General features: G+C 41.8%; 1 protein-coding gene across 5 annotated transcripts in view; it reads right to left on the minus strand.

The window, feature by feature from the left end:
* Window positions 1-14,810, minus strand: part of OTULINL (OTU deubiquitinase with linear linkage specificity like) — a 25,294-nt gene continuing 10,484 nt past the window's right edge. For 4 of the 5 annotated variants that reach the window (XM_052781508.1, XM_052781534.1, XM_052781526.1 and 1 more), the window contains 7 exons: window positions 8,936-9,095; window positions 8,796-8,827; window positions 8,600-8,691; window positions 6,305-6,454; window positions 5,421-5,549; window positions 3,424-3,696; window positions 1-2,238 (listed from right to left, as the gene is read on the minus strand). In XM_052781508.1, coding sequence (XP_052637468.1) covers window positions 2,059-2,238; window positions 3,424-3,696; window positions 5,421-5,549; window positions 6,305-6,454; window positions 8,600-8,691; window positions 8,796-8,827; window positions 8,936-9,095 — 1,016 coding nt within the window. In that variant the 3' untranslated portion in view covers window positions 1-2,058. Of the gene's footprint in view, window positions 2,239-3,423; window positions 3,697-5,420; window positions 5,550-6,304; window positions 6,455-8,599; window positions 8,692-8,790; window positions 8,828-8,935; window positions 9,096-14,810 lie in introns of all 5 variants that reach the window. The other variant, XM_052781517.1, reaches the window with a different exon arrangement.

Raw genomic sequence — 14,810 nt, forward strand, 5'->3', positions numbered from 1 at the left:
TTTCCGCTCTCTGTGTTAGATCTTTATTAATCCCTGCTATTAATATGCTCAAGATTACAAAACCGTACATTTTGAAAATTTAACACTGTCAGCTGTAATGCTTTTGTATTCCAATTCATAAATAATAGGCAAACTGTTAAAAAGCCCACTATAAAAATACATCCTTTTTTTTGGTATGTCTGCTTGTACCAAACCAAGAATAAAATATAGACAAGTTTATTGATAACTGTAAATGTTACTGTTGATGCAAAATAGACAGCGATACCCTACTCTCCGGCATTGTAACATTTCCCCACGCAGAGCAGAACCAAATCTAAAGCAGGCAAATTATTTCATTCAGTGAAAAAAAGCTTCTTTAATAAATAAAGTATTTAATATGCAGGTTTTGATGAGATGAAATTATTATAGATATCAAGCCTTCTTAATTAAAAGCTACAAATTATTGAACAAAACTGAACTCAGAAAAACTTTCAGGAAACAAAACTGTTACAATACAGAATTCAGGTACTTGTGTTTTAAATATATATACATATACATACAAATAAAAGGACTGTAAGGGATAAAATTGCTTTCCTTTACACAAAGGAACGGAGCGCTCTCCGTGCACTCCAAGCATTACCATTTAGTTCCCTCATGCAACTGCTTTAGCTCCTGCAGGCCCTGTTCACATTTTTGTTACTGGCTTGTATTTTCTCCTGCAGGAATTAAAAAGCAAACCTGCCCATCCCCATATCTCTAGGATAAGGAAAGGAGAGACTTTGTTTCTTAATAAACCCCACTTTCTTCAATACAACCTTATGCCTACGGCATTGTAAGCTTTTCACAAATATTTTGCTAGATCTGCTATATCATTTTAATATTTCTTCAAATTAAGGTCCCTTATTTTTGAAATTATCAAAACACAATTGATTCTTTTAGAAAATAGAACGGGGCAAAATGTTCCACGTAATAAGGTAAATCTCATTTAGTTGTCCCAGACAGACTTCTTCAAACATTGAAGTCTAAACTGAAGATAGCCATCTTATGCAAGGAGATTAATATATACTCAAGAGGATAAAACATGTATACACACTGCTGAACTCACACAATGCATAGAAAATTAATATTTTCTGAAAATGCAGTGTTTGTGAATGTATTCTGTGCACAGCTTTCTCAGATGAAGTGCAAAGGAAATCTCGGCAGGTAATGTTGAAATCAGCCCTTAAAGGATTTGCAAGTTGACAAAAACCACTTGCAGCTACCGGATCTAACTCTATTGCATGTTACTTATTAATTAATACTGCCCTTCCTAGCTTTGAGAAAGCTTATGTACTTTCCTCAGTTATAAAGTAGATCTTCCGTTCATCTGGCACAGTATTCTTGCATGCGTTGGGTTTTTTTCCTCCCCTGTGTAACGCTTCTTCACCTTCAGGTATCAGCACTGAGTGCAGACAGCTTAATTTCACGTGTCTGAAGCAAGTGCAGCCTGCAGCTGCTTGCTCTGCCCGTCCCTGGAAGGAGGTGGTCCAGGAATGGGAGAAGCCAAACGGGATGTGAAGCAGCTACGCAGAGGCCCCAGTTTACATCCTCCCATCCCAGGTAGCCCCAACACAATGCAAGCTTAATGGCCTGGAGTATAAACTGCGGGACCCCGGGAGTTGCTTCCTCTATGATTCATCCTCCCTAGCTAGAGACAGACGAGGGAAAGGCAGTAATTGCTTTCGGAACTTGAGTTTAACGCATCCAGAGCTGTCATAGTAAACCCTTACGCTAGCAATGGAAAACCCAGCATCACCTTTGCCTTCTTTGTCATACAGTCCAATCTTTTTTGTCTGACAACCCTCAAATATGACATTTTTTCCCCCCAAACAGTATAGCAACATATTTTATGGTTTTTATGGCTGACTGATGGTGAACTGAGCTGCAGTGGGAAAGCAAAATGTTTACACAATAAATCCATAAATCATTTTGTAATCATTAACGAGCATTCTCAAAATCTTACTGCTGCCGATTGGAAACCTCATTCACTGGAACTGGTCACTCACTATATTATACAAAGGAAAAAAAGTCACTGGTCCTTCACGTTCTGAAAAGGGGGATGTGATAGTAGCGGTCATCCTCTGTCAGGAGAGAAATCTCATTCCATTCCCTTCGGTATTCATCTGGATAGTTTACTTGAAATTCCTCAGTATTAAACCTATGCAGTCTGTAAACTCTTATCTTTACTTCAAGTAAGTATCCAAGAAGAAACAGTTCAACCTAAAGATGAAAGAAGTCTGTGAGACATTTATTTCTAGACTTGGAAAACTAAACTGAAGGTAATCCAAGTCATCTAGCCATCCAAGGCAAGTCACCTAGCTTCAAAACAGTAGACAAGGAATAAAAGGGGCCATTTTGTAACCGGAGTAAGAAAATTAAAAGTTTGAGGGTATTCTCAATGTTCCAACACTCCTTCCACTGCTCTTTTGCATGTAGAGGATATTCTGGTTAACACCTGGCACTGTGGAAACATCCCTCTTCCACCCGTCACAATGCAGAACCTGCTCCCAAAGCCAGCTCACACAGCTTCAGTGGGGAGCAAGAAGGGACTAGCTATTTTTAAAAGATTGATACACCTTGAAAAATGGGAAGCCTGCCACCTTGTGACCACGTGCTACATGAGGGAAATGTAATAGTAAAAGTAAAAAATTTCCTTGTACTTCATGTATATGAAACTTGAGAACTGGCATCTTCATTGACACTTCTTGCAAAGGATTGCTTAACCTGGAAAAACGCTTTGGAAAAAACTCATATCCTTGGGCTTAGCCAGACAGAGCAGAATTTGTCTAGTTATAATCAAACTGCTCCTAAGGTGATTGCAACATATAACAGTTGACTTGATAACTGAAATTGATTATAAAAAAAAATGTCACCCATTGGAAAGTGAAACTGTTTGCAGAGTGGCAGTGTGGAGCTTAGATGTCCGTACTTAACTCCCCACTAAATATAACACTGGAAAAAAAAAAATCTGAACATATAAAGGCAAACAGTTAATAAGAGTTCTCATTACCTACTCTTGACAGGCATTAGATCTAATGGGGACCAAAGAGAGGGGAAAAAAATAGTGATGATAGAGGGTTTGGCATGGTGGAACAGAGAGGAAAAGCAAAACAACAGGTCAAATCTGCATAATCTAATATTATTTTACATATCAAAGGTATTATTGTTCTAAACTATGTCTTACTGATAGCTTGCAGCATTTATTTCTGGCCCAGCAAGAAAACTGTCTGCCTCATTTTACTCTACTACAGTTTTTTTTCCTGGAAGACAAATGACTATCCTCAGTCCACTTCCCCACATCCCAAAGAAAAAACATGGGCCAGCTATCACGGATGATGTGTGATACATTCACCTAATCACGTCAGAGATGGAATAAGTTTTGTGATTTTTCATTTATATCATTACCTGGTCTAGGCAAATAGAGTCACCTATGGAGTTCAGATGATTCATCATGAAACTCAAAGGGTCAGACGAAGAATCACGAGCAAGGAGAAGGCTAAAAAGGTTGTGTATGGGTTCCTCCCTGTTCTTCATCTGCTCATAGGCTTCGACAACTTCGTAGAGCATGATGAATTTTATAGCCTCATATAGTTTGTGCTCCTTGCTCTCATCAGAAAAGAGTGCATTACACATGTTTCCTCTTTCTTCATGATCTTTAGTAGCACTTATTTCAGTCCACTGGAAAGCACACAGAAGGATATTAATCAAATTGTTAAGAATTCTATTTAATATAAAAGATTCCAAAACAGGAACAATTGCCAGTCTGTACTATACCATTACTGTGGTCAAACGGTGGTGCAAATAAGCAGGTGGCTCTTTTGGATCCGCAGTGAAATCTGAAGCCTTACACATTTCAGTTCTCATTTATCCAGCTGAACCTATTTGCTACATACAGCTTCAAGCATCTGGATGCTACTGATAGTCTATGAGAAAGCAAATGTAATTCCCCTGTACAAAAGCCACCCACCGCCACTGTAGACAATCCAGGTATCGCTGTCAGTAAAGAGTCTGAAAGGAGCGTAACCACCAAAAGGACCTCAGAAAGTTACAGGAAATCTGGGTGGGTGCATCAGACATACACACTAAACCATAAGCAAAGGTTAAATTAAGTGATGACTCCTGACCCGTTTTTAACTTACAGCTTCCAAAATTCAGTGATTTTCCTCTATAGTACCCTTTACATTAAAGTTGTCCTAGCTTGAATTCTTTAGATGCTGAGCCCAATTCAGAAGCATGCCAATTAAAAGGAACCTATCCAAACTGGACAAGCCAGAATGGTATTATGAACTGTACACATTTGTATGTCTTTAGTGTGTTCTGCTTGATGAGGTCAAAGTAAGTTGGCTGCACGAGAAGGGACAAGACAAAGACATGCATGGGACACGAATAGGGTAGGAATTTCTCACTCTGACGATGGAGCTGGGAAAGGCAGCAGAGAACTCTGTTAGTGAAAACAGGCAAAAATCCATCTCACTGGCCAAAGAGCATCTCTATAAAAATAAAATGAAGTTGGGAGCTAGACCTCATGCCCAGTAACAGCATAATGCTTCATACAGCTGCTCTGCAAAAATTTGTTAATTGTATGGATTTGTTCACCATGCTGACTTGAAACTTTTTTCTGTACATTCAGTTTAAAGGCTTTGTGCTCAGGGACTAACGTCAATTTAAAAGAGCCACAACAGGTTAAAAATAAAAGCCGAACAACCCAACATTGGCAAGTGCGAAGAGTGACCAGAACAACACGGTAACGGCACACAAGAACCAGCAGGCAGGTCTCAGGAAGGCAGGCAGTTGTCACTGTGGCACAGCAAGGGTGCAGGCAAGGGACAAGGACCGGATCTCTATTTTATTCCCTCTTTTTATTACTAATGCTTCAATCTGGCCACGCTGAGCAGAGGGGGCAGTGAGGCTGACAGGTCCTTGTAATCAAGTGCTTCAGCTTATAGAGAGAAATTATAGTAAAACTGGATAATTAAAACATTTCATGGAGGTGAGAGCAAAGGAAAAACAATGGTTTGAGAAGAAAATGCACTGTTTGTTCGTTCCCTCCCATTTGGGGAGGGAATCCAGGAGGATCTCATACAGCATGTTGTTATTTTTCATTGAAATGATGAGATACTGCAGGAGCCACTTGATGGCAAGGGCAACTAGCCACACAGTAACAGCTGTGGGGAGGGTGGCCTCCCTAACTTGCAGAGGGACCCCCAGTACTTAGCCTAGTGGATCCCCAAAAGCTGGATTTCCTTGCAGGAGAGGTGATGGCCTTCCCAGCAGCTCAGCTCTCTGAAACTGGGAGGGAGGCTGACTGCCATAGAAATATAGAACCAGGAGCAGTTCCCTAGCTCTGTCTCAACCCATTTCTCAGTGCTTTTATTCCTCCCAACCATTTCCTAAATACTCACGTTTGTCTTTAATGTTTCCATACATTTGCGCAATTTACCAAAGGCATTGGGACCTGTGTATCTTTCTGGCCCAAAACTGTATTGCTGAATCCAGTTGCAACCTTGAGAATACAAAAGTTTTTCAGGGAGCTGGGAGGAGGGAAAAAAAAAAAAAGCTAATCATACCCATAACAAGAAGTAGAATATAAAGTTATATAAACTTGTCTACACACATTTTAATTTATGACGTGGTTCTATCCTCCCGTTGTACAGTTCAAAGAACAAAAAAAAAATGGGCCTCAGAACAACTCAAATATTAAGAAGGAGGCTCCATTCGATGGCCAAGTCCTTAAGAAACTTTTAAAACAGGGCCAGCCAAAAAAGAAGAAAATGTGCTCTCAGCAAAATATGTAACCCACACTCTGGAAAAGCTGGATACGTCTGAATTCAGTGAGGTATTTAGGATTACAGACACCTTACAGCCATAGCTCCCCACCGCCTTGCCGCTGTCTCCTGCTGGAGCTCCTGGAGTCCAGGGCAGGATTCCTGCTGCTCCAGCAACACGCTCAGCAGCTCCCAAGTGAGCCACTGGACTTTGCACGGACGTGGATGAGGAGGATTGAAATATCCTTTTGTGTTAAGGGAGTGACATCTAGCAGGGCAGCAGTAACATTTACCCATCCACTTTTTTTTTTTAATCATTTAGAATCATGATCACATTGGTATGTTTAGAACAGGGAGACTTTTCCCAATAAAGTGTAGTTCAAAGAGTTTGAAAAACTTTAAATTCTGATAATGATTCTCCTCTACTTCTGTAGCAGACACGTCAGTTTTCACATTGAACAAAGCTTCCTCTGGCAGTGCAAGGTTACCTGAATTATGTTCATTTAGGAAATGAATTTTACCTTCAGTATATCTCTCTCCTTCATCCATGATGGAAAAGGAATGCCTTGGCTGAATATCTGAAAAAGCACCGCTCTTAGTACACAATAGTTGTCCCTCCTGACTTGTCGCAGGTATTTGATATGACAGCTCCAAAACAATTCTTCATATGCCTAGAAAAAGACCAAAACCAATTTAGCAATAAAAATTTTAAATCTTGGACAAAACCCACGTTGATTGCAGTCCAATTCCAAACTACTTGTAAGAGGGAGCTAGGGGAATGAGAGTCTATTTTTAAGTTTTATATACACAAAAATGTTCCAACACCATGGGTTTTGTAAACACCTTAAACTGGCACTGCCCCTCAAGAGTGATTCTGCGCTCTCTCCAAACCCAGCGACTTGCTCCAGTCTCTGCACTGTTGCTAGTGTAAACATTCACACGGTCAACCAAATCAGAGCAGGTCAGCGAAGACTTCTTTAACCTCGACCACTTCACAGCTTGTGCTGACACGTGGGAGGGAGCAGTGAAAGGGCAGGAACAGGCGTCTGGAGAAAACTCCTTTTGGCAAAAACATCTCCTTACACCTGACCTGAATCTATCGTGCAACGGTGACCTGAGGCTGAGCAGGTCTGGCAGCTCTGTGCTGAAGTGGATGGCCCTTCTTCCAGCTACACACTCCCTGTATTTCCTCTGCATTACCTCTGGCTTCCATCTGAGCCCTTGCTGAGACAATTCAGAGCAATAAACTGGCAGAGAATTAGAAAGAGGAGTCTACAGTTCCACAGGCTGCTGCATCAGTCTTACAGTTTGCTTCCTGAAGCGGGCAGGGAGATGGTCTCAATTCCTGGTCCTCTTTCATCTCGGTTGCTTCCTCAGCCCATCCCAACACTGCTTCTCAGCTGCACAGTCTCCCCTACACATTCTTTGCATTGGCTGTGACAGTAAGCCTCCTGGAAGCCCGACCCTGTCCAACTTCAAGCGCTGGTCGGGGCCCTTTGGAGGGCACTGCTGCTCCTGCCATGCCCCTGGCCACGCTGCCTCCATTAATGGCCACCAAGATACAGGTGCCAACAGCCTGCTGCATGTGCAATAACATATGTCTTTTGCGGGAAGTGCAGCTGCTGTTTCTGCCCATCAGGTGTAAGTGTGTACATGCGATGTGCAGAACTGAAAACCATGTCGGTGAGCTGACAGAAAACAGCGCATCTAGCTAGTGAACCATGGAGGTCCTTGGCTCAGGAGTTCAGCTATCCATGACCCAAAGCCCTGTTTGGTGCAGCACAACTCTGTCACCTTGACTTACAGTTACAAAGAAAATTTACTAAGCTGCGAGAAACTATTTCAGGTAAAATGATGTAAGGTAAGAGAAATAAAAATCCAGGGAGAAGTATAATTATTAAGATGGTCACAGCTAACAGCTCAAAGATACAAGAGGGGAAAAAAAAGAAAAGAAAAAACCCCCAACAAACCCACAAAAAAACCTTACATGGAAAGGAATAAAAACCATAAAAGAAAAAAATTAAAAAAAAAAGAGAAGAGAATTGGAAAAGAGCAGCACTGAGGATTAGCTGATGCCCACAAGCAGAGGAGGCTGCCACCTCCCCACGCAGCCCAGGGCTGTCTCCAGCCACCCCTCAGCGGCTGACTGGAGTGCTGAGGACAACGAAGAGGACATTAATGGTGAGATTAGTAGCATCTGTCCTGCTTGCAGCACCTGGCGCAGAGAAGATGCCAGCGCAGCAGAGCTGGAGCAGACGGATGCTGCGCGAAGGCAGGGGATGGCCACCATCCAGCAGGCCGGCTCCTCGCCTGCTGAGCATCACCTCACCTGGGGCACAGGTCCGATGGGAGCTCCTGCCCACAGCTGCGGCAGATGCAGCCGGACAGGGGACCTCGGCGGCTGCCAAGCACTGCCTGCTGCCGCATGGACCTTCAGAGTTTGGAAGAGAAATGGCTGTGACGTTCCATTCCTCCCTGGAATAGGAGTTTTTACCTTAAACCAAAGGCTGGCCAAGAGACAGCACCTAAGACCAAGTTATTTGGGCTGTAGCACTGGGGATGGTTTTTCCCACTAAAGCCGCTGCGTGGGTCATTGGTGCTACAGGGGGGAATTCGGAGAAGATGCAAGACTAAAACTTTACCTACATTTTGACCTGCTCTACGCTAGTCTTTATTTAGACCGATGTTCATGCTGTCCCTTTGGTTTCCATTTAGCCATCAGCAGAGTCCCGTAGCTGTGGCACCAGGAACGCTATTCCTTTCCCAGGTACTTCTTCTCCCCTGTCCTCAGGCAGAGATTAAAATTTAACTCTTACCTCCCTCATGTGTTTGGCCTGCTTTGTTTCTCCTTTCCATTCTCTCGCACTGTAACCAAGTAGATCAACTTCTGTCAGCACACTGAGGTTCCCTAAAGTGAGATTAATTCACAGATTCATTACCTTCTGCTGTTCTACATCTGAAGTATAGTGGTAGTGGTGGGGATGGAATACAGAATGACAACAAAAAGATTACTTATGAGTTTTCTTTGAAGGTAGTTGCTCCACCTGAAATTCAAATGATAAAACAGGCGTCAAAGAGGAGTTGTCAAAGGTCAGTATTTACTGAAATAAGCAACGGTGTGGCAGATTAAAGTCTACATCATAAAAACCTACCGTTTCAGTAGCTGTGCTAAAAAGCTGTATAGCCTTCTGCAATACCAAAAAACAGCAATGAGGAAAGACATGCTTAGCATTAGCTGCACTTTCACTTTTTGCCACAGGAGACACAAGGATTGCTTGGTGGCTGTTGTCCAGGACTGCACCTCATGCCTTCCTAAAATGGGGATAAAAAAGAGAGAGGAAAAAAATCTTGTCACTGTTTTGCAATACTTGTTTCTATTAGTTTTCTTACAAAAAGAGAAATCACCCAAGTACAATACCACTCCAAAGGAAACACAAAACATGAAATGTAGAAGGTGAGTATATTTTTATATACTTCATATATATACATACTTTATATATACTTAAGTTTTTCAAGTTTCTAGTGTTTTGGGTGCACGTGGTGCACATTTCCAGGCTTTCCTCCACACAGCGAAGGGTAGGTATATAGTTACAATGGAGTCACAGGAAGACTGATAGCAAAGCAGCTGTTCAGTAACAAAAAAAGTAATTTTTTTTTTTTTTTTTGCTTCAGGATGTGCTGAGCCCAAGACCCACACCATCACTACTTAGTCACTAAGTCAAGGTTTTAAGGATCAAGGGGTTCCTGGGAGTTGTAGTCTACAAACAGGCCATATAAGGCAATATTAGCTGACTAAGCATCATACAACTGCCCGGGGAATTAAAGGAATGTTCCTGCCTCAATTTGGGTAAGTTTACGGTCAATTTAAAACTCCGGAGAAAACTCCTCCCTGGGGATTTGGTAGAAAGCTCAGGAGATCATCACAAAGGGGGTGCGCTCTCACTGTTCTTCACAGACATAAACGAGGACACGTTTCTGTCACTCTCTTGGTATTACAGACAGGGTTAGGGAAGGTTTTGGGTGTCTCTTGATAAAACCTAGCATTGAGAAAGGGCCTGGAGACAGAATAGCTGACAAAAGCAGTATCTGCTCCCTAAGTGAGAAATTTATCCTCTGGCTTAAATTTGAGTATAGGAAATTCCCAGAGTTTATGATCAACAGCTGCTCTATTAATAACTTATTTATTGATTTAGTATAAAACTTTAAGAGAACTCAACTTTTTATAAACGCACTCCCAGAGAAGGCCAAAAAGATCCTTCTCCAGAGAGTCCACAAAGGGAATTACTCATTCAGCATAGTTTTATGTCAACTAAACTTTTGCCCCTGCTGCCTTTAACAGGAAATTTAAGAGGGGCTTAAGTTTTCCAAGGAAGTTAAGCCCATGCACTGTGGACAACTCTCCAGTTGAAGAGTTAGGTATGAATCCCAACCCTGGCAACGAGATAAACAGCTATGCATACATTTTTACAAGCACTGTTGCATATATACAGAGCGCTGCTGATATTTGGCCTTTTCCAATATTCTGTTGTTTGAAGAAGTTTTATTACAGGATGTCACATGCAAGTTGTCCAGAGGCAAGACCCAGACCTTGTCTCTCCCACGAACAAAAGGCAGGTTAAGAGCTGCAAATGAAAAGGTGTTAATAAACTCTAAAAAGGTAATCAGAGAAGCTTTTAGGGTGCTAGTTCCTGTTCACACAAAACCCATATGCTGTGAACGTACAAGACGACGGACAGGTCTTCTGTCAGCTTCTGCTCACAGGCTGCACTAACGTGTGCATACCTGGCACTACCGGGGGTTACGCCTGCACACGCCGAGTAGGAAAAAGCAAGGCACGCATTCACGCACAACCAAAAAGACCAAAAATCTGGAGCTGCAGGAAACGTTTATTACTGATAGCCAAGTAACAGACAGCAAAACATCAGCTGTAAGGTTTGAAAATGGCATAGCTCGTGGAAACACCGAGACAGCCCCACTTACAGCACACACACACACTTACTGCTGATGAACACCAACAGGCATGTTCTCAACAAGCACCCAAATTGCTACCCAGAGAACAACAACTGAGAATTAGTAACAGATGAGAGTCCTGGCAGTATCAAGTCACCCCAATTTTTTCTCTCTCTTCTTTAGGATAAAGGCATCAGCATTGAAAAAATCCCAGTAGACTGTAAATAACTGAACCTTCTGCTAACAAGAATGGAACCTGAAGGCTTACAAATGTTGTTCAGCCCATGGATGAATGAGTATTTTGGATTTACATTGTCACACTGTTGTACGAAAACCAATGATGATTCAAATGAAATTTGTTAACAGCAATTTAAACATACAGTATCAAAAGGGAGATGCAGCAGACTTTCACTTCATCACTTAAAATGACTGTGTGGTCCCTCTTTTGATTTTGAACAAACTGGGACTATAAAAAGTGAGAGTTGGTCCATCTGTTAAAATGACATACTTTGCTTTATGGAGTACCAGAAATACACGTGAATGCAAAATTTCTTCCTTTACCCCTTTTACAGGCAAAAAGATAAGAGGTCTGCATCAGCTCTTAAGTTGAATCAAGAATCTTTTGAAAAAGATTTTGATGGTATTAATCCTGAAAGAAACCTACCGGAGTCCAACAAACCCCCATTCAAGGCCTATGGTTAACGGGTGCATGAGCAAGTGTTCTTCAGGGAGTGCTGGGAAGCAGTGGCTTACTGATTTCAATCAAAACCAAAAATCGATGTCAGAGAACATGAGATAGCCAAATATTGTTCATCCATTTTTATTTAATATGGGGGATTTATAAGGAAGTATTTCGCTAATAAAAAGCCTATGGGAGATGGGAAAACCTGTAAACAAGTGATTTTCAGTATTTTTGCTACACTTGTATTACAGCATACCCTGGACTTGATGAACTTTCCTTCCTGTCATGAGAAAGCTGCTGTTCAAACAGCACTTTGTGCTTCAGTTACTACTTTCAGTGCTTACGTCACACTTTGAAATGTAATTACATTTTTTTACTCAAGAAAATGACATTTAGAAGTGGCAGCTGGATCGCAAAGTGCTGCTGGTAAAAATACATCACGAACGAGATGTGAATTAAAGAAGAGGACTGTTTAAAATAGATCTTGCCACCCCCTCCCCGCCCCCTCCAAAATTCTTCAGAAACCAAAGAGGAATTAAATCGATAACACACTGGTGGGGGGAGTAAAATAAACCCACGGCTTTTTAAACCCAATCCATTCCCTGGGATACGGACACCATTTATCCTGTTCCTCAGGAGACAGTGACAACCGGTCAGTGCTGCGACCAGCTGTGGGGCTCACATCTTTTTGAAGGCTGACCATGACCATCACCGCGAGGACAGGGAGGCCTGACTCTTCTCCCAGGCAGGGGAACGGAGCCCTGGGACTTCTAACACAGCTCCTAGCAGAAATCTGGATGAACAGAGGTTGAACTGCACTGAAGTAGGAGCTGATAGCAGTGTTTATCTTACAATGCAAGTAGTACACCATGTTTTCTTTTCATGCCACATCAACTTCCTGCTAGTGCAAACCATAAGCTTCTACCTACCGATAAAGTCAGCAGGAGAGACACACAGAAGAAAAAAAACAAAACAAGAAAAAAGGCCAGAAAAAAGATGAGTAAGAGACATCTGCAATATCTGCTTCTTTCACAAGTAACTCAAGAAGAGTCTCTAAAGGATTAGCTCCACATTTGACTCCTTCACAACTTTTTTGGAGGCTGCCACCTTAAAAATGCCTAACTGATGAAAAGCAAAATGTAAGAGATCAGCTTGGGAACTACCAGGCAGCAGCACTGTACGCAGTGCTGAAGCACGATCCAATATTCCAGGGTGTCTGATGGCACATTTGCCCTTTTACTTTCTTCCTCCCTCCATGTGACAAGGCCATCAGGAAGATAACAGAGTGTCTTCCAAAATTAAAAGCTGACCGTGTCACTTCTTTTCAGGACATTCCTCTTCACAGTCTTTTTGGTACTGAAAGCAGGACACAGTACTTGTTACCATAGACTGGCCAAGTTTCATACTCCCGTCACACAACACTATGTTCCTAATTCCCAAAAAGCAGGTATCCCCTCCTTCAAAGAGGGAGACAGAATTTGGGATCCCTCTGTTCCAACCCTTCTGCTGCCCACCCGTACCCCTCCTCCTCCCTCCACTCTTGGATCCAGAGCTAGGAAGAGAGACCCCTCAACTGAGAGATGCAAGGCCTGCCGTGGAGATCCAAGTCTGGTGCATTCAGTGTGTGCCTGCAGAGCTCTCTTCACTGTTGCATGCCACTTTTTTTCCAGGCTATGTAGTATCGGTACCGAGGTATGTTATAAAATAAGCCAAGTCCCTCTTTTAAGGGAAAACCAACAAACTTATAGGGCAGGCATCAGTGTGATGCACATATGTGCACCTCAACTGACTGAACCAAGCGGGAGACACAGACAAAAAGCTATTAATTATACAAATTCAATACCTACAATAGATTATACCCTGTAACAGCTGAGAAAAGAAAAACATGCCTCTCTAAGTAGTGCCAAGCGATTACAAAGTCTTTGATCTCCCAGTTTATTATCAGTGCCACACCAAAAAAATGAAAAACTACTGAAAACAGATCAAACACATACCAAGGTATGTGGGATGCACTGCTTAATTCAACAACTATTTCATTACAAACCCCTTCCTTTAGAGAGCAAAACAATGTCAACTTGTTAAGCAAACCTTCTTCACTGTTCTAACATAACAACTAGAGATGAGGATCTTTACTTGCTATAAGAAGAGAAAGAGAATCATTTACAGGCAAAGATGGTAATCATCAGTGACTTACCAAAAGTTCAACCATGTCTGCTGATCAGATCTCAACTTCTACTCCAAAAAATAACAAAACAGGATCCCAGCCCCAAATCATAACTAGAATCATGCAATTACCTAGAAGACGGAATACTTTTGGTGGCACTGAGGCCCATCACTTGCAAGAAAGGCTTTATTTACACAGCTGTCCTGCACAGGAGTCCCAAGTGTTCTCTCAGCCCTTGTCCTCCTTCTGCAAAGATCTTTCAGGAAAAATAAGAGTAGAAAGGCTGGCAGCCTTCTCTGGACTCCCTGACCATCGACAGGACCTGAACTGCTGCTGCTAAGGTATCTATCCAGTTGTGACACTTACTTAATCCTACTCTGTAGCAACAAGCATAATGCGTTCTTACCTACTGTGTGATTATCCAAAATACACCCTACTAGAGTTACCTTTACAAAACCGATTTTGTCTATATAATCAAGATACTAACGCATGCCCTAGCCTGCACATACCATTTCCTTCTCTCCAAATGCCTACACGAACAAAAGGAAAGTTCAGTTCTTGATCTCCTGTATAATTCAGCTTCCTTTTTAAGGCACAGCATGCTTCATCCAGGACCTTCAGATGAATAAAGCTCAGCTACTCTTCCATATATGTAGGAAAAAACATGAGGGAAGCCTTCAGAGAATTTACAGTCCAAAGCGATACCTGAAAAGCATTTCATGCCATAAAAACCAAGTATCTCTTTAAAGCTCTTATTCCTAAGCAAAAAAAAGAAAAAATAAAATAACCTCCTTTTAAAGGAGCCTCTGAAATTTCTGCTACTCTGATGATTTTTATTTTTTTTAATGTGGAAAAAAAATCCTGTCCTCATTCAGAACTGCTATTTAATGCCTGTACGCTTCAAACGGAGCTTACGTAAATGCACTAAATCTATTCTTTGAAGGAAGCCCACCCTAAGGATTCTTATTATGTCTGCTGCTGAGTTGCACGTTGAGTCATCCCTAATGCCGCTCAAGTTTGTTTCTGGTTTATCTATTTGCAAACACAACTCTCAAAATGCCTTTTATAATTTTTTTTTTCTGTGCTGAATCCAAACTGACACAGTAAAGGAAATATTTTCCTCCTGAACATCTTCTTACACTCAAATTTAGCCCACAGGCTAAGTGGTATAAATACCTTGGGTTTTTGTGTTGATGTTTCTAGATAACTGAAGCTTTGGTTATGGGAAAAA

Source organism: Harpia harpyja, chromosome 1 (genome assembly GCF_026419915.1).
Source record: "Harpia harpyja isolate bHarHar1 chromosome 1, bHarHar1 primary haplotype, whole genome shotgun sequence".
Lineage (NCBI taxonomy): Eukaryota > Metazoa > Chordata > Aves > Accipitriformes > Accipitridae > Harpia > Harpia harpyja.